At 30.8% G+C, this 21,155-nt stretch overlaps 1 protein-coding gene across 1 annotated transcript; it reads left to right on the top strand.

The window, feature by feature from the left end:
• The first annotated feature begins 136 nt into the window (after positions 1-136).
• Positions 137-20,894, top strand: LOC134684261 (ALX homeobox protein 1-like). Its single transcript, XM_063543527.1, has 4 exons — positions 137-605; positions 982-1,307; positions 16,981-17,106; positions 19,667-20,894. The coding sequence occupies exons 1-4, from the start codon at positions 368-370 to the stop codon at positions 19,955-19,957; spliced, it is 981 nt and encodes a 326-aa protein (XP_063399597.1). The 5' UTR covers positions 137-367; the 3' UTR covers positions 19,958-20,894.
• The last annotated feature ends 261 nt before the right edge of the window (positions 20,895-21,155 follow it).

Raw genomic sequence — 21,155 nt, 5'->3', positions numbered from 1 at the left:
CTGACATTAATCTATTGGATTATCTGTATCCTCTGTGGCCGGAGGGCGTGGTCCGGCAACTTGAGATGGGGCATCTGGACCAAGACGTCAACCACTCCCTGCCGTGTCAATCTGCATTATTAACGATATGTTTGTTTATTTATCCTAATCATATGATGGTTAGGTATATCTTTGCCAAGACGAAGTGGTAATCTCTGTCATTATTATACAGGGACTTTACAGCAGTCACCTCTCTGTCATTATTGTACAGGGACTTTACACCAGTCACCTCTCTGTCATTATTATACAGGGACTTTACAGCAGTCACCTCTCTCTATTCTCTTTGATTTCATAAAACAAGTGTAAGTTTTGCTTTAATTGCTACCAAATGTTAAACACTACCATGCTTTCTCAAGATTTGATTGATAAGCACTCTATGTACTTGAACTATATTAAACCATCAGAGACTGTCGACATCGCTACAGCCGAGTATACCGACAATACAGAGGAGTTTACCCACGGACTAGGAACATTACAACCCATGGACCACAAAACTCAAATCAATACTCATCATTCTATTGAGGGCATCTTAGCTGGACGTAAAGAAATGGACAGATTACACAAAGGTACAAATTAATATCTATTAGACTTGTAATTTAATTAATTATCACTTATTATTAAATTAAGATCAGTATATTAATATGGCGGAAATGAATATAGGCGGGTTTGTATCAAGTGTTATTAAGGATGGAATACATATTTTAATATTCATATTATTTATGCTATTGTGCATATTGTATATTTTTTCTTCTTTTTTTAATTTAATTGAATTACGTATTTTTATTATAACTCAGTGACAACTTTTATGAAAATTTTAAGATTATGACGATTAGTTGAAATATTTGTAAACGGTTTTTATTGAAAATCAAACTATTCATAAAGTATTTAAATTTAATTTCAATAATTAATTAAGAATTTTTGGGTTTATATTTTCATTTACAGAATTTATTGACCATACAACTAAGAATTCAGAAACCTCTCCGGAAAACAAAAATAAAACACCAAAGTTGGATAAAGGAGTTTCTAAGGATCTAAATTCATCGACTGATAGTTTGTCTCGGAAGTCAGATTCGACGGAGGACGAAGACGAAAATATAAAGAAAGAAGATGACAATGACGCTAGAAATAAAAAGAGACGAAATAGGACGACATTTACAAGTTTTCAGTTAGAGGAAATGGAACGTGTGTTCCAAAAGACTCATTACCCAGATGTATATGCGCGGGAACAGTTGGCGCTTAGATGTAACTTAACAGAAGCCCGAGTACAGGTAGAGAATTATTCTTTCTTTATATTTTTACTTCTTTCATTATATTCCTTTTCTTTCTTTCTTTAAATTTCTTTTCTTTCTTCAATTCAATATATATCTTTTGCTATCAGTATATTCCTGTTCTTTCTTTCTTTTATTTCTTTCTATACTTTTGTGTACTTCTTTTCTTTCTTTTATTATATCTATATGGTTCTTTCTTTTTTTGTACTTTATATTTCTTTCTTTCTTTCCAGCAAAATTATTTTTTGTCTTTTGTTCTTTCTTTCGCTTTCATTCTTTTATTTCTATCATCTATTTTTGTAACAGGTTGTCAGCGTAAAAAAAAATGTTTTTCTTATTTTTGGCGTAATATTGTTTAGCTTTTTTTTTTTTAATGCAACGTAATAATTTGAAGGCTGTTGAAATCAGAAACAACTAAATGAGGTTGATGCTGCAAACCGGGGAACCCCATGCAGTATATCTGTTTAATATTGACTGTCTTACATTTAGACTTTTACAATCTTGATATCTGATTTTTAAATAATTATTAATACAAAAATGTATGGCCAAAGCAGAGCTCTATAGCCAAAGTAAAAGTTTTAAAACATAAAAAGTTATAATATATATAAATTAAATATAATAATTTCTCCCTAAAAACATCAATAATCAGTTGAATTTTTTAACTCGGAAAACATCTCTCTACTTATAAATTTATACATTTTTATCAGGCTTTTTTAGTTAAAACCTATACGGTTAACTTCTGTAAATGATAAATCAATTTGAAGTATTACAACCATTTCTAATTTATGAAAAATAAAGTGTTTAAGACAATAATACCTCTTCCTTTTAACAATGATAGACATTCATAAATAGGTATATAATTCAATTTATTAGTCTTGTTAGGGATCAAAAAGGTATTTTGACGAGAGAGCTCGGAGACACGTGCGGCTGATTACTGGCTATTTACACTAAATAAACAAATTGCCGTTTTACAACACATGTACGTGTGACCTCCTGTTGTTCGTTTATTGTTAGACTTGTTATTTTTATTGACAAACTCGTTACTTCATCAGCAGATCATTATTGAGTTTAGGAGGAAATAATCCTCATTATAATAAACATTATATTTCACATAACTGACATTTCAATGAAACAAGAAATCTTTTCTAAAAAGATAAAATGTTTAAACTGATAGTATAGTCCCAGTTTTAAGTCAGGACAAATTAAGAGTTGCTTAAATAAATATGTATAGCTATGTATTTTTTCTTCGTTTGATTTAGTTAATTTATAAAATGCTACCAGAGACATATAAAACAATGACTTATTCCTCACACTGTAGAAATAAAACCGAAATATATATTTTTATTCTCATCACCAAATACATAGGTACAGAGAAGACATGCATGTAGTAACAATATATAAACTATATAAACATAAATATACAATATATACAACATTAGCAAAGACAAAAAGAACTTATTCAGGAGGACACACTCGCTTGTTTATAATTCGTAAAAACTTACATAAATTAATGAGATCTGTCATATTTGTAGACGACATAATTTCAGTAAATACTATAATGTTTGGCCTTACACTAAAATTTTGATTTATAAATTTATTTCTCTCTTCTCTAAAATGTGAACAATTAATAATGTAATGAAATTCATCTCCAATCTCTAGCTTACATAAATTACACTTTCTATTTTCCCTTTCTATATTGTACCATCTTCCATGTTCGACTGGAAGTTTATGGTTACATATTCTAAATTTACATAATGTCAAAAAATCTTTTTCGTCTTAAATATTAAAATATTCTTCAAAACACGATAAATTCTTATAAATACGATAATTCAAGGCTTTGGAACAGTTTTGAATAGTCTCGTTCCATGTTTGTTTGAATTGATCACATAATCTTACTTTGATATTATATTTCAACCATACATCATTTAAAAAGAGCTGTGTGTTCCAGATATAAGAAAATCCACATTCATCGAATATATTTTTAACACATATTAACCATTTAAAATCTATGTGTTTAGTACAATACAAAGGGTCAACTTTGACAAATTAAAATAAAAAGAAAGACATATAAATCATTTTAATCCCTTTCACTGCAAAATAACTATATTTTAAAAGTACACATAGTCATTCAATTGAAAACGAAAGATATTCGTTTTATATAAAGCTTTATATCAATAATTTAATATTTTGAAGATCCCATTGCAAGATTGTTTTCAAAATTATCAATTGATTTTGCTAAAAAAAAAAGAATCTATAATTGTATTACATTAGAATTTCTAGATGCTGATCCGTACTAATAGTACGGTACCGTTACATTTACACCTATAAACTTGTTGATAATATATATGGTAACGCTGTTTTAACTGAATTTAAAATATTCAAACCCCGGAATAATGCGGTAACTAATGAAGGTATCTTTGGATAAAACTTTTAACAGCGTCCATGTTGCAACCATATGCGTAACCAATATCGAAACCATCTCTGTACATCGAAACAAAGGAGTATCCCGTCGGGTTTTTATTTTAAGCAGATAGCTTTTCTCTTCTTCTTTTCCTTTAAATACAGCCAGCGTTATGATATATATATGCACAGCAACTCATACATAACACACTTCCCCAAGAAGCAGTGTATTTCTTTTTTCGTAGTTTTGTATGTTAACTTTTACACCTACTTTTATAGAAGCGTTTTGGGCCGAAGTGAATATAAGGTTTTTAAAAGTAAATTAAACCACACATATTTACCGAAATAAAAGAAGATGTGGTATGGTTGCCAATGAGACAACTATCCAGTAATTTGTTTTATTCCATATTCCGAGAATATTGTACATCAAACGTTTTTTTACCAAAATTATACACGCAAAAGCACGCGAAGTTTTGCGCGGTGAATACACTTTTTCCGCAGGTGAATATGCTTATTTATTCAACATTCAACTAATTCCAAAGTTTAATCAATATGAAATAAATCCAGCAAATAGATAAATATGATAATCTTCATTTCAAGAGGATATTAATCCCAATTTCTAAATCTTCCTGAGAGTCCGCAAAATAATAATAGCATATTCATAAAGTACATACAATATGATAATGATATATAAAACAAAAAATATAATTTTATTAAGATATAAATGAAAAAGCAGGCATTTTCATAAGCCCTGTTCAACCATGATTAAGATTTAGATCAACCGTGGAAAATGAAAATGAGGTATAGGATTAAATACAGCTTGCATACAAGTTACATACTAGTACATGGGTTTTTTTTTGCCCCATTTGTGGGCATTATATTTTCTGGTCTGTGCGTCCGTTCGTCCATCTGTCCCGCTTCAGGTTAAAGTTTTTGGTCGAGGTAGTTTTTGATGAAGTACAATCAACTTGATACTTAGTACACATGTTTCCTATGATATGACCTTTATAATTTTAACAATTTTAATGCCAAAGTAGAAATATTTCTCCAATTTTTACGGTCCACTGAACATTGAAATTGATAGTGTGGATGGGGCATCCGTGAACTGGGGGCACATTCTTGTTCTCCTATATATATATTACTAAAGAGAAGTATAAGCTTTTAATGTTTTTGCTTTTATCAATAGTTTGTACTGGTAATTGCCCATTTATTCATAAATTTACATGACATAATTTGACGAAAATCGTTACTTATTTAGTCACCGAATTCACCGGAATCACAGCCGATGACCGAGCGTGTCCGTTCATAGAAAACATAGCAGAATCGTTACTATGGTCTAAACCGAAATTCGCTAAATAATTTGCGCAATAAAAAAACGCATTCTTCTGATATTCGTTTGTACAAGTTGACGTATTTTAAATATATCTTTAAGTTTTTGATATAAAAGTTGTATTTCATAATAGCAAAACTTGCACCTCATCAGAAGAATGTTGCAAATTATTTTGTAAAAATTTGTTGCCAGAGTGAATATGAAATATGAAAAGCAAGAAAAAAGTTGATATTTTCACACATTTCTTTACTTACATATCCAAGACAAAAAGAAAGAAAAAAACCTGTTCAGAAAATGAAAGAATTATAATCTCAATGAGAAACCGCTTATCTTAATAACTTATAATCACTGTAAAGATCGTAGTCAATATTTTTGTACTTATCCTATTTTAGTAATTGAATTATTTTAATACGTAAATTGGTTCCTCTATTACATTTAGATTTCTGGTATTATGATGGGGTAATGAGAAACACTGAGAATTAATAAAATACACACCGAGATTTTACCGAGATTTCATAAAGTTCAGGAGACGTCTGCTTTCGAGTCAGCGTTTATTATCATTTTAATTTTAGGCAGACAGTTTGAAAAAACTCTTTTATTATTATCAAATTTCGATGGAAAATTAACGTGGTAAATTATTTTTATAATTAAGTTGTGTATTATAATATTTATGAATTGAATAATGACGTTATATGTACAAATAGATGACTGGCTTGGATAAATATAATACATAACTTAAATATTATATTTAGGCATAACTTAAATAAAATATAAATAAATGACTTAAATAGAATATAAATATATGACGTAATAGATGATATAAATATGTGACTTGAGGTGCATGGTATGGATGTCTTTCACCATCTTGGATTGTAAATAAAAAAGAAGTATCCTAGGATATGTCCTAAGATATGTCTTAGGACATTATTTAGGATGGTCTTAGGACGTGTCTGAGACATGTCTTATGATGTAAATCAAACCTGTCCTAGGACAGTCCTAACTACGATGGTCCTAGGGCCATCCTAACACATTTATTTCATTGAAAAAATATGTCATAGATTTAATGGTATTATAGTACCTACTCTTATATGGAAACAATTAACGCAAAATAATTTTAACGTCATACAAATAAATACGTTATTAAATATAATATAAAATATAAAGGAATTTAATACGAAAACAAAAGTAAATAGTCACAAAACTTTTCTAAATGCGATATCCGTGCTGCAATTTTGGTACATATACTTGTTTTGCACCGTTTTGGATAGTCGCAATTTTTTTTTGCTTATAATGATAGTATATATATTTTAGGCTTCAAAATAAACAGCACGAAAAAAAATAATGTAATACAATTGATTTTTTTACAAATATTGAAAATATTCTTATTTATTAATTCAATTCGAATAACAGTATGATAGTTTAATATTGTATTAGTATTTTCAGTATTGAGTGTGTGCTCTATTTGTTGTTTTTATTACGTTTTAGGGCATTGTTACCTTTAGGACTATCCTAAGACACCTATTTATATATCCTAAGTTTAGGACCAAATTTAGGACATATCTTATTTTAGGAGACTTTCGTTAACCCGACTTAGGACTAAGACGTGTTCTAAGACCATCCTTAGACATGTCTTAGTCCTAGGACAGCTTCTTTGACACTGCCCCTGACTTAGGACTAAGACGTATCCTAAGACATGTCTTAGTCCTAGGACAGCTTCGTTGACACTGCCCCTGACTTAGGACTAAGACGTGTTCTAAGACCATCCTAAGACACGTCTTAGTCCTAGGACAGCTTCGTTGACACGTCTTAGTCCTAGGACAGCTTCGTTGACACGCCCCCCAATTGTCAGTCAAGTAAAGCAAACGTTGATAAGGAATGTAGATAACTAATGTTTATTTCCTTTAAAAAGAATAAATTTGTAAGATTTTAACTTAAAATCACGAACGAATTTCGTGGATACTAGATTTTTTTGCTTGATTTTTGAAATATTTTAAATTGGCATTTTAAGGGTAGGTAACGAAATAGTGCATTTTCTGTTCCAAATTTTACGAAGGAATCTTTCATATAATTTTGCTATTTTATATTTTAGCCGAAAAAGAAAATAACGTAAGGTTACCCTATCTTTTCTTTTGATTTTCTTAAAGACATCTATTTGTATTTAATTTACAATTATATCATTTGGTTTAGCTACCGCTGATATTAATTGAATTTTATTGATCATACTAAGTACTGTTTTTGTTCAATCATAATTATATATATATATACATAAACCCTAAAGATTATCAAAAATGGATCAACTATTTTATTTAGATATGAGAAAGTCCCTAAGTGTTTTCCATGTACATGCTTTAGAACGAATTCTTGGGACGTTTCAATTAAAATTCGAATTTGATTGTTGCCCGTATTTTTCTCCAGTCATGCATGCATTTCTTTAATATGATAAATCTATGTTTATTTGTATGTGTGTCCGGAAGCGAAAAGTAAATCGCCTCGAGCTAAGAGAGTATTCCACAAGAGACGAGAGGTTACATGATACTTCAACACATAAACCAAATACACATCGACACTCCGGTGCTATATACACAATAAAAAAAACTCTAATGTGAAGGTCAGTAAAACAAATATTCGAGAACCTTTCAAAGCAGCCGATATGTTTAAGGATTTTCGAGAATCTTTATCAAAATAACAAACTGTTTAACAAACTGGTATAAATCAGGGTTGGTGTTCTCGAAAGTATCCTAAGATTCGTCCTAAGTCATAGATAAGACCAATTTTAGGACGGACTTAAGATCAACTTAGGACACTCTTAAGTTGTGTCTCGAAGCTATCTCAGACGAATCTTATGTTAGGACGTCCTAAACATATCCTAAGTCGAAATTTTAAATCGTTAAAGATTAAATCATTAATGACAAAAATATTTAAGAAAATTGTTTACGAATTTTATGATAACATGTACAGAATAAATTGCATAATTCCCAATGTAATTATATAAAAAAAGATTGTTATTTAAACTTGAAAACAATTTGTTTTGAAAAGAGAATTAAATTTTTAGTATAATCGTATCGTGAAACACGAAGTTCAAAGTTTAAAATCATGCACCTTTTCTTTATATACGAGTTAATAACCGATGGTGCGTTTCATTTCATGTTAATTTTCACGTAAAATAATGAGCAAAAAGCGAAATCCAAACTTTATTACACTAGGATGAAGATACGATGCTCTTAAGACACCTTGTTGGGTGTCCTAAAGTTAGGACGAAAAATGAGATATATCATAAGTTAAGAGAGCTTCGAGAACACGACTTAGGACAAAGACTTGTCATAAGATAGACTTAGGACACGTCCTAATCCTAAGATAGCTTCGAGAACACCACCCCAGAAGGATATAAATAACGGCACTAAAAAACAGAAAAAAGACGGGTCCGTGTGCTTCAGCCTTGTTTAGATATAATCCCTTGGTAATTTTGCGGGAGTTGATTCTCTCTAGACTTCGTAAAATTTACCCTGGTACCTTTTTTCTTTTAAAAACTACGAAAAAATAACAAGAATTTTATAAGATTCAAAAATTTGGCTTTTAAACTATAGGTAATAAAATTATGAAAAGAAAATTAATATTGGCGTCACACATTAGCGTATAGTTCCGATGTCAGGCGGCGCCGGGCGAATGTCTTTTAGTTTATTAAAAGTTCGAAAAGATTTCAAATTGCCTGTAGGTAGCAAACCATGATCGCACACACATCATTATCTAAGTTAAATTTCTTCTCCCTTTTTTTTTTGTCCTTTAATTTTTTTAAATTTTTTCGTTTTTGTTTTTGTTTTTTTTGTTTTTTTTTAATTTGTTTTTTTGTTGTTTTTTTTGTGTTTCTGTTTTCTAAATTCTAAAAAATGATTTATTTATTTATATACATTATAGCTTGTTGTTCGGTGTGAGCCAAGGCTCCGTGTTGAAGGACATACTTTAACCTATAATGGTTTACTTTTTAAATTGTTATTTATATGGAGAGTTGTTTCATTGGCACTCACATCACATCTTCCTATATCTATATATATTTTTTTCTGTATTATTATTATTTTCTTTTTCTTCAATTTTCCGTCTCTTGATCCATATTTATAATGAAAAAACATAGAACGAGTCCCTCATTCTCCTGTGACTACCTGTTTCAAACAATGCCGGATTTAGTACTGGCTTTACAGTTCGAAATTATTTTTAAAATAACTGTTACAGTTTAAATTACAGGTTTTCATTGATTCGGGATGATGTATAAGTACGTTGCCACGTTCAATTATTTTACCTCATTATACAAAACTTATTTTTCAATCACTATTACACTGCTATTCGTTTGGAAGGCTTTAGTATGTAGTTTCCGTTGTAATTGCCCTACCGTTGTCTAATTTATACCATCCTGGATCGGTTAGGACATTTTTGATTTTTTGATTTTTTTGTTTGAGGACTGCCCTCAATGCAGTTATTACATCTCAACTGTCACATCCTTTGGAAATCTAGAAGAGTTGTGCCATTTCACATCGTAAATAACTATCTTTATTTTTGGCATATTTCTGTAGTCTTTGCGGTGTGTTTGGAAATTTCAAAATTGTTCCAGCGTTCGCTTAAATTGTATAAATCAAGATTTTGATAGAGTCTCAATTTGAATTGACATGATTCATTTGACATCGTGCTATTATTGAAGAAGGATATCTGTTATCCGAAATATCTAATATTTGTATATTTTATAGTTATTTAATGGTGATGTTGTACCCTTTTTGACTTGTTATATATATACTAAATAGATATACCATTCTATACATGCATGCTCCTACATGTATTTTTGTATTATATTGCTATAAATGTTAAATGGAGAAGACTTCATAAGTCTGTTTGACTTGTGTCTTATCCAATTTGTACTTTAACAAATAAAATATGTTTAAACTTAGCCGGGCGTGGTAAAAAAAGTAGAACGGTTTTGAAGCGTATACAACGTGGCGCTCGAAGCGTTTGCATAACGTGCATGTAGCGTACAGGTATATGCTTGGCACACGCTTGAGCTGGAAGAAAATGTTTATGCTGCATAAAAATTTCTTGAAGTTATATCGTTCACCAAGAGTATATCTTTGCATTTCGACGTACTTCAAACTTATACACGCGCGTTTAACGATTTCTTAGCGTCCACTGGCGTGCAACTAACGTATATATACTTGTCAATTTTTTTTAACGTCTGGTGCACGCCGTACTATACGAACCATAGGTAACTTATAATGTGTGACGCCGGCATTTGTGGGCAAAACATTTTAATGGCACTACATGGATAAAACCAGAGGATTCCGAATATCTGACAAAAATTCAAAAACAAGAGAGCGAACATGCGTGTTAAACTTGTTAGAGAAATATGAGATAAAAAGGCAAAATAGTAATAGGTTACTGAGGATGTTTGCCCTTGCCGGTTTAATCATATCTAAACTGTGTGTCTAGATCGTGTTTTGTATCTTTGTTGTTGTTGCTCATACATGTTTCTGGCTTTAAGAGAAGACTGAACTTGATGATGTGTGTGGTCTGATGTACTGCCTAATATTTACGATAGTTTATTCTTTATGGTGTATGTCAAACAAATATTAGCGTCAAATCACCACCGCATTTACTTGGAGGTTTTCTTGGGTACGAAACGCATCCATTTTTACCACCTAGCAAATAGTAAAAATAAAACACTTGCCATCTATGTGTGATGATACAATGACAAATACAAGAAAAGTAATTGTATGTTTGAGAAGGTTATAAATATAAGTGAGGAAAAGCAAATGATTTAATTACAGTACTAGCTCTTATAAACGAATGCTACCAATAGCCTAATTCATGATAAGCATGACACTTAAACATGCCGCCATAGTTATACTTCTGTCCCCTTAATGAAATTATCATTAACCAATTCCACTAACATGTTTTAGAGGGAGTTTAAGATGTTTTCAAATAAATTTGTATTAGTGAAGGACTTTTATTACCATAATACTTGTATAACTCTTGTGAGTAAATGAAGATACATAAAGTAATTCTTTTGATGGGATTATATACTACACATGTAAAAGGTGTATAAAACATAGACATAAAACATCAAAAACCATCCACCACATTCATAGCTTCAGTAGAAGTATATGTTGATGTTTGTCAGTATTCGTCAATAGTTGATCAGCTATACACACAGAAGAAGAAGAAGTATGCTTCATTAAAGTCATAATAAACGAGTGACCGGTGAAAAATAATGTTATTCCAATTCTTGAACCAATGTATACAAACATCATAAACTTAGACTTCTGTGCACGATTTTATCCTTTTTTTCGCATAAATTTCGTATAATCGTCATTATTTTTTCAATCGGTCAGTGTTGTTCTGAAAATATGGCAGGCAATTAAAGTTCGGGCTTTGAAGCCGAATTTCAACGATTGTCACCTGTGTCAACAATCAACAAAAAGCATGGATATTGAGCACGTGTTTAACATGTACAATCAGGTAATAGTTTATTTTAAGGACATCCATGCGTATTGCGATCACCGGATTTTTACAAGATGGTTCACGGAGGTCACTTTGTATTTATTTATTATAATAACAACATTCATTTATTAATGTAATGTCAAATCAGATATATGTAAGAAAATTTCGAGTATACCTTAGCTTTTCAAAATACGCTTTTTTGTTATGAATAATATAGGTGTTACACATAGGTAAGCTAAATAATATAGGTGTTACACATAGGTAAGCTAAATAATATAGGTGTTACACATAGGTAAGCTAAATAATATAGGTGCTACACATAGGTAAGCTAAATAATATAGGTGTTAGACATAGGTAAGCTGCTATCCTACAAACGCAGAAGAAAACGAAATTAGAAAATACACAGGGATTTATATTTTATCCTCAAACATTAGAGTCGATCGCGAAGTATGTATATGTTCCAGACCGTATCAGTATTTCCTTTTTTTCAAAATACTCATACGGTCTGACTAATATTAAGAAGTTGGTGACGTTTATTAAATACAGATGCCTATAACATAACGTAACTCTTGAATTGATATAAACAAGTGCAATTGTAATTGAAATAAAAAAACATAATGTGAGAGAAGAACTGTTTTCGAATATTTAGCAACTTTACAAAAAAAATCAAATGCAAAGGAAGATGCATAAACTGCAAACCATTAAATGTAAAACATATAACGTAACTTGTGGAGGAAGCGTCACCTTGGGCGAGAGTCCCAAAAAATATAGGATTCACATATACAATTACTATTTAAGGAGGCTCGAGTGTATAAAAATATCAGAAAAAAATAAACATTTGTTTTTCAATACAAATTTTATTTGTTACCTTTTGTAGTTGTTACTTTATGTTGTTACTTTATCATATGGGACAAAAATCATTCAAAACAATCAATTTGTAATGGCCCAGATGAATATTGAAATGTATACATCATTGAAAAAGTTCCAAATTATCTCCCTTTGGTGGAAAAATGCCATTTTTTGGCTTTAAAATTGAAATATCTTTTTCAACTCATTGGTGAGCTATATTTTTTAATATAATTTCCATATAAGTTGTACTTATTCTAAATTATTGTAAAATTTGAGCAATTTCTGTAATAAATTTCTTTTCTTAATTTGATTTTAACTTTATTTCTCCTATTACTTCAACAGAAAAAAAAACACTTTTACAAAAATGTATGCTTCTTTCGAAGGCAGATTGTGAGCGCAAATAAACGGTGACCCCACTTTTTTATTTTATTTTTCTGTTGACTATAAGATAAAGTTCATTTATAGAAAAAAATAGAGAAATCCTATATAAACGATTTAGACCCGCGAACCCAAATAAATAAATTTAACTAAACATTTATCACAATTTATTTTGTTAGTTTCCAAATTGTTATTATTACAATGATAAGATTATTTAAAAATTAACAAACGAACAATTGTTTTAATTTAACCCATATGATGACATGTATGGTTAGCTCGTACTGGACCGTACGCGTATACTCATACGGTCGTACCGCACACGTATGATCGGACCGTACGAGTATACGTATACGGTTCGGACCGTACGCGTTACTTACTGCCAATTACGCCCATTGGCAGCGTACGGTCCAAATACTCATATGGCCTGGAACATATATACAATGATTATAAATATATTAAGATTATATGTTTTAAAACAAAACAAAACACCTATATTGGTTAACATTCGGTCATTAAACGATTTATATAGTTTGTGTCTTTGCAACAAGTTTAAACTTTTGATCGACGAAAATATTGATAAATTTACTGACAATCCAAGGACTGACAATGGGTTAAATCAGTTTAAAACAAAAGATCATAGAAAATCCTAAAAAAATAAAAATAACGTTTGCCAAACAATTTGATGTTGTTGAATGATACAATTTAATAACATTTGTCGAAAATTGTTTGTTTAATCATAGAAATTAACACATCTTAAGCGGTTTGTAATGAGAAATAAGACCAAAGGAGATTTGAATGGTGAACGAGACCAGTTCCTTTGATACGAGTCGTATAATTAAATCTAACATACTTTTATTAGCATGAAACAGTATAATACAGATATTTAGAGAAAGAATTCATGTAATAGCTGCAGATATTTAAGTAAAACACAATATATTAGCGAAAATATTACAGACATAATTATGTAATAGCCCACAAAATACTTAATGCGACGAGTAAAAATATAGCCATACATCGCGATAGCAACATTAGCATCTAAAACTCAAGCTGGGAGTTAATTAAACTTTTTGCTGTTATCCTTTGGTTATTACAAAATATCAGATCATATTTCTCAAATATTCTTTGATGTCGAACGTTCTCGCAGAAAATTTCCTCCCGCCCATCTCCATAATGATACGAGGGGGTCGCTTGGAATTCACGCTACAGCTTTAATTTACACAGAATATAATTTGCAAAACACTTAACTACAAGTGCATTAAATAAATGTACAATTTAAGATCCGGTCGTTACTTTGCAATCTAAACATCTGATTTTGATTTGTTTAGTGAATAACTTAATTTCATTAAATACTTAATTAAATTTCATATCTGTATGTTTCTTTATGACTGGGTTTTACACCTCTTTCGTTCCTAGACGATTTGGCGTCTAATTTAAAAGTAATGGCTATATTACCCAATCTAATGACTTATAACTAAGTACATTATGTAGTATAATTTTTATTTTATTTAATAAAAGATGTAATTTAGCGATAAACACAAGTGCAGTTAGAAGACAAAAAGACATGTACATTTAATGCGTTTTTTGCTGGCTTAGTTTTTGGCAAATACGAAGGACGGGTTACGTATGAACCTCGGTTTCACGAATGAGCAGCACGACGGGTGTCACTAGTGGAAGAAGAAATAATTACCCTTCCAGAGAGAATATAAGATCACACCCGTTTTTTTGTTGTGTAAATCTAAATAGTATTTTGTTATTTTAGATTTTCCTTTCAATGATTTTTTTTGGCCATCTATCTCTCTCTCTCTCTCTCTCTATTTTTTGAAATCATCATCAGTAGGTTTGCTTATCTGGAGGGCTTTTGATCTATCTGGAAGTTGGTTTTGAGGATACAAATGAAAGCCAACAATTGTTTTACAGTTTTGCTGACAAGAGTGAACAATTTTAGTATTGAAAACATGATTTTATGAGTTTATTACTTGTAATTGGCGTTGATCTAGGCTATAAAGCAGTCAGTAACTGCTAGGTCTAGGCTATAAAGCAGTCAGTAACTGCTAGATCTAGGCTATAAAGCAGTCAGTAACTGCTAGATCTAGGCTATAAAGCAGTCAGTAACTGCTAGATCTAGGCTATAAAGCAGTCAGTAACTGCTAGGTCTAGGCTATAAAGCAGTCAGTAACTGCTAGGTCTAGGCTATAAAGCAGTCAGTAACTGCTAGATCTAGGCTATAAAGCAGTCAGTAACTGCTAGGTCTAGGCTATAAAGCAGTCAGTAACTGCTAGGTCTAGGCTATAAAGCAGTCAGTAACTGCTAGGTCTAGGCTATAAAGCAGTCAGTAACTGCTAGGTCTAGGCTATAAAGCAGTCAGTAACTGCTAGGTCTAGGCTATAAAGCAGTCAGTAACTGCTAGATCTAGGCTATAAAGCAGTCAGTAACTGCTAGGTCTAGGCTATAAAGCAGTCAGTAACTGCTAGGTCTAGGCTATAAAGCAGTCAGTAACTGCTAGGTCTAGTCTATAAAGCAGTCAGTAACTGCTAGGTCTAGTCTATAAAGCAGTCAGTAACTGCTAGGTCTAGTCTATAAAGCAGTCAGTAACTGCTAGGTCTAGTCTATAAAGCAGTCAGTAACTGCTAGGTCTAGTCTATAAAGCAGTCAGTAACTGCTAGGTCATTTTTGTTGATAGTTTGTGTCTTGTGTCTTTTTTTTAAGGGTTGGGTCGATCAAAAAGTAACGTTGAATGACTATACCTAAATGAAACATGGGCGTGTAGTATTTTCCGCGTCATTGTATATTTCTACTTTCGTGTAGTTGCTTTAAAGATCACATTAAATACAAACTCATTATTTTAATCTGGAATAAGTTGATTTGCAGTAAATTAAATATTATTTTTGAAACCTATTATGACAACAGATGTCTATTGATGTAAATCATAATTATCATCAATTTCTGGGCAATTCTAAATAAAATAAATATTTTTATGATCTGTAACTTCAAAACATTCCGCCATCAAAAAGTTATCATATATCTCTTATCTTATTTGTTCAATTTACTTAATTTAGATTACTTAACTATTTCATTAAAATCTGGAGATAAGATGTAGTGTAGATTTCATGTTTTATTCAGGGAACACGTGGTGTGGAGGTTTTACATGATCGAATGGCTCTGTAACGAGTTTAATTACATGGAATGGCCATTTGTGGTTAATTAACGAACACACCCGTGTCAATAACCAATGCCAAGTTCAATAAGAATTAATACAAACCACAGTTCTAATGATTATTTATACATACGAATCAATTTTTGTAACAGTTTCATTTACATGTCATAATTGTAACGAAGAATTTTTCAAATTTCACATCATAGGAAAACGAAATTTGGAAGTCTTAGAGGTTATTCCAGCCTTTACAAATATGTTTTTGTCTTGCTAAATATTTTGTTTCCTCGGGTTATTTTATAACGAACCATCAATTATGAGCTTTGCCCATCGTTGATTGGTTGACTCCGTGTTCCTTGCTTATCGACCTGCTTATTGTTCTGCTTATTGTTGAAAGCCATTTGGTGATCTGTTGCTTATCGTTTGGTTTTCTGGTGGGAAGCTGTCTTACTTACAATCATGCATATGCTCACGTTCATTCCAACCAAGATCAAAATGATGAAAATATAATTAAAATACGATTGAATATACACTGACATCAAATTACGGAAATTTATCAGTTATATGAATAAAATTCAGAAATTTAACCGAAATCGTATAGTTTTTATTCTAAAAACGCATAATTATAATTATAAGAAGTTCGTTGTCTTCAACATTTCGAATTCCTCTACTTTCAAAGTAACTTTTGAATCATTATTAGCTATGTTTCCTATTAGTTAAAATCGCAAGTTTAGCAATAGCAGAAAACATGTTTGATAACAAAAAAAACTGTAACAGAATCACACAATTATATGAATTAAAGGAAAACTGGATGATCGAATTTGAATGATAAAATTCTCATCATCTGTTGATGACATTTTCACCATAAGTTCTGATAATTAAAAATGTAAGTGAAAATTCCTGCAAATGTTTTAAATTTTTACATTACAGTTTGTATATTTTTAGCAAAAATGTTACTCATCTAATTGTTAAAGATTCTAAATAGTCATAAAGCAATGGGTTGAGACGGATTATTGATGTTATTTTAAATCCTTATGAATACATGTGAATTGAATTGATTGATTCATTTACATTTTTGTTGATTATAGGTCTGGTTCCAGAACAGAAGAGCAAAGTGGAGGAAGCGAGAACGTTATGGCCAGATCCAGACTATGAGAGGCATGACATCCGGACCGTTTGACATGGGACTAGGTAGACCAGAATCATATTCTCAGGTATGATATAACATTGGTACACTTTATATGGAAAATAATTATTTATTTGTCAATCTACATTGGATGAAAAAGCAGTAAAATTCCTTCACATTGTTGTTAAAAATTATTCAATATTTTTTACAATTCAATACATACCTTCAGTAATAAGTAAAGACATTTGGTATTTATACATAATATAGAAATAAGAAGATATGGTATATGATTGCCAATGAGATAACTCTCCGCAAGAGACCGTCAAATGACACAGAAATTAACAACGATAAGTCACTATACCCGAATAATCCAGTCGTTATATTCCGACTCACTATCGATCGAGTTTTAAGTCACCGTACGGCCATCAACAAAGTTTTTTAAAAAACCAACACATATCGTGTTATCAGACGTAAAAGGCCCCGAGATAATCAATGTATTAACTGTATTCAAACGAGAAATTATACGGCCTTTTCTGTATAAAATAATGAACGAAACAAATATGATATGCAGCAACAAAGGACAACCATGGCATTACAGTCTCCTGACTTTTTGACAGACACATACAGAATTAACATTTCTCTAACATTTGCATGAACAGTTTGATCGAAGTCGTTTTTAAGGTTAATTCCCCTATTTGCCACAACAAGTCAATTCGAAGTTAAGAAGAAAGGATTTATTCACAAGAGTCGTTAACTTGTTCCAGATTATGGATTCAGATTCTTATTAATCAATTCCTGTTTTCTGATTTATAATCTTTAAAGTAGAAATTGATGTACAAAATTCGGGATATATATACTTGATCAATAATGTAAATGTTGAAGCTTAATCAATAATGTAAATGTTGAAGCTTTATCAATAATGTAAATGTTGAAGCTTTATCAATAATGTAAATGTTGAAGCGTTATCAATAATGTAAATGTTGAAGCTTAATCAATAATGTAAATGTTGAAGCTTAATCAATAATGTAAATGTTGAAGCGTTATCAATAATGTAAATGTCGAAGCTTAATCAATAATGTAAATGTTGAAGCTTTATCAATAATGTAAATGTTGAAGCTTAATCAATAATGTAAATGTTGAAGCGTTATCAATAATGTAAATGTTGAAGCTTAATCAATAATGTAAATGTTGAAGCTTAATCAATAATGTAAATGTTGAAGCGTTATCAATAATGTAAATGTCGAAGCTTAATCAATAATGTAAATGTTGAAGCTTTATCAATAATGTAAATGTTGAAGCTTAATCAATCATTACATACTTTCGTTTCTGTAATGTGAATTATTATTGCTGACAATATAAAATATAACCTTACATTTAATGTTGAGGTCCTTCTTTTAAGTTCTACATAACTTTTATAAATATTTCGAGGAACAAATCAATGCATGTGTTTAGATTGAATTGTTTTACATTTCTTCGGGTAGGAACATTTTACAGATGACGATTGGGGTTTAAATTTTTACTCATTTTTAAAAGCCGCACGGGTGACCTATAGAAGATAATTGTTTCTTGTTGGTATTTTGTATGTTTAAGACTGACTAATAATGTTGTTGGTATTTTTTGCGCCTGTCCCATATCAGGAGCCTCTGGTATTTGTTAGTCTTGTTTTATTTGTAATTTTAGTTTCTTGTGTACAATTTTGGAGTTTAGTATGGCGTTCAATATCACTGAACTAGTATATATATTTGTTTAGGGGCCAGCTGAAGGACGACTCCGGGTGCGGGAATTTCTCGATGCATTGAAGACCTGTAGGTGACCTTCTGCTGTTGTCTGTTCTATGGTCCGGTTGTTGTCTCTTTGACACATTCCCCATTTCCATTCTCAATTTTATTTAGACTGATTTATAAATTGTTGGTATTTTGTATGTTTTAGACTGACTTATAATTTTGATGGTATTTTGTATGTTTTAGACTGACTTATAATTTTGATGGTGTTTTGTATGTTTTTGACTGACTTATAATTTTGATGGTATTTTGTATGTTTTAGACTGACTTATAATTTTGATGGTGTTTTGTATGTTTTTGACTGACTTATAATTTTGTTGGTATTTTGTATGTTTTAGACTGACTTATAATTTTGTTGGTATTTTGTATGTTTTAGACTGACTTATAATTTTGATGGTATTTTGTATGTTTTAGACTGACTTATAATTTTGTTGGTATTTTGTATGTTTTAGACTGACTTATAATTTTGATGGTATTTTGTATGTTTTAGACTGACTTATAATTTTTTTTGATGGTGTTTTGTATGTTTTTGACTGACTTATAATTTTGATGGTTTTTTGTATGTTTTAGACTGACTTATAATGTTGATGGTGTTTTGTATGTTTTTGACTGACTTATAATTTTGTTGGTATTTTGTATGTTTTAGACTGACTTATAATTTTGTTGGTATTTTGTATGTTTTAGACTGACTTATAATTTTGATGGTATTTTGTATGTTTTAGACTGACTTATAATTTTGTTGGTATTTTGTATGTTTTAGACTGACTTATAATTTTGTTGGTATTTTGTATGTTTTAGACTGACTTATGATTTTGTTGTTATTTTGTATGTTTTAGACTTACTTATAATTTTGTTGATATTTTGTAGATACAACACAATCCATGGATGGGAGGACACCAGATGCCATACGCAATGCAGAATTCTAATTGTATGGTAAACCATTCACAAGTTCCTAGTTTTATGAACCTTGCTCATCAGGGACACTTCCCGTCACCCCAGACCGGGCTTCATCAATCACCCATCTCATTAAACGGTACCCAGTCGCCATCGTTTGAATGTGAGCCTACCGAACGGCGGAGTACCAGCATAGCTGCCTTACGATTAAAAGCACATGAACATAGTGTTGCAATGGGTTTATTTAGTGCGTACGGAAAGTAAACAAAATATAATACAATGTTATGTGCACAAACAAATACACTAATTATTTAATCATTGTGTTAATTAACTATCTGTGAAGCGATAAATAATATTCTAGTTCAGCAAACAATGGTGCTATTTATATATATATATATTGTATATATTGAGTAATGGAGTATGAGGTGGAAAGGCCATGATTGTATTGGCGAAAAATGAGGAGAAACTTTCATTGGTGTTTTATAAGATGTCAGAAGATAATGAAACATTATCGAAAAATTGACATTGAAATTTGAAACTATAGAAATGTAAAGTCTTTCAATGACCGAACTGCAAATGTTAAGTTTCTAACTTGATCTAAAAAGCCTATATATACGGGTCTGTCATGATAGAATATTATGGTCTGTTCACCAATGTTATTTGTTTACGACTTTTGTTTCATTTGAAGATTTAGCATTAGTAAACGTTCACATGATGGAATGCAGGTTTGAGACGTTATCAACCAACAGCTTTCTTTTGAAAATTCTTTTGATATGCAACTGTAACACCATGCGAGGAGAACTTCCAGCATTGCAAAACTATTATGTATCTTCAATTAAAACACCGAACCACTCAACATTAGTGCTTTTGTCAATAAATTGAGTTTGAGAAGGAATGATAGAATTAGTGATGACATTAGCTAATTAGAGAAAGGAGTTTACTGGAGAACGATCGCATACCAGAGTAGTAGATATATAATCATCATGTTTCCATGTGTTTATTGGTATAAATTGTGTAAATTACATCTACTAATGAACTTATAAACATTACTTATGTTGGGGATATCTCTATGATTGTGTTAAACATTACTTATGTCGGGGATACCTCTATGATTGTGTAAATACCGTATAATACATTTATTGATGATATTAAATTATCTACTTGAATAAAGATTTTATAGTTGATTTTGTCGTCAAACGGAATAATTATTGTTAACATTTTGTATTCAACTTCTGTTTAAAAAGATAAATTTGAATTGAAACAATTAAATTTAATGAGATTTAAATGAGAATAAATAAAGTGCCGTAGTTCTTTATCTTGAGATGAAAGGTAATGCTGTTACTTTATAAATTAAGATTTTGCACCAAATTTTGTCAGTTTAGCAGAACTTTAACAACTGTCCTAAAAGCGAGGGGTTAAACTAGCTTTAAAACACACTATATTCTTCGAAAAATGCCTCTAC

Source organism: Mytilus trossulus, chromosome 9 (genome assembly GCF_036588685.1).
Source record: "Mytilus trossulus isolate FHL-02 chromosome 9, PNRI_Mtr1.1.1.hap1, whole genome shotgun sequence".
NCBI lineage: Eukaryota > Metazoa > Mollusca > Bivalvia > Mytilida > Mytilidae > Mytilus > Mytilus trossulus.
The sequence above is the reverse complement of the archived record's forward strand: the minus strand, read 5'-3'. Positions and strand labels throughout refer to the sequence as shown.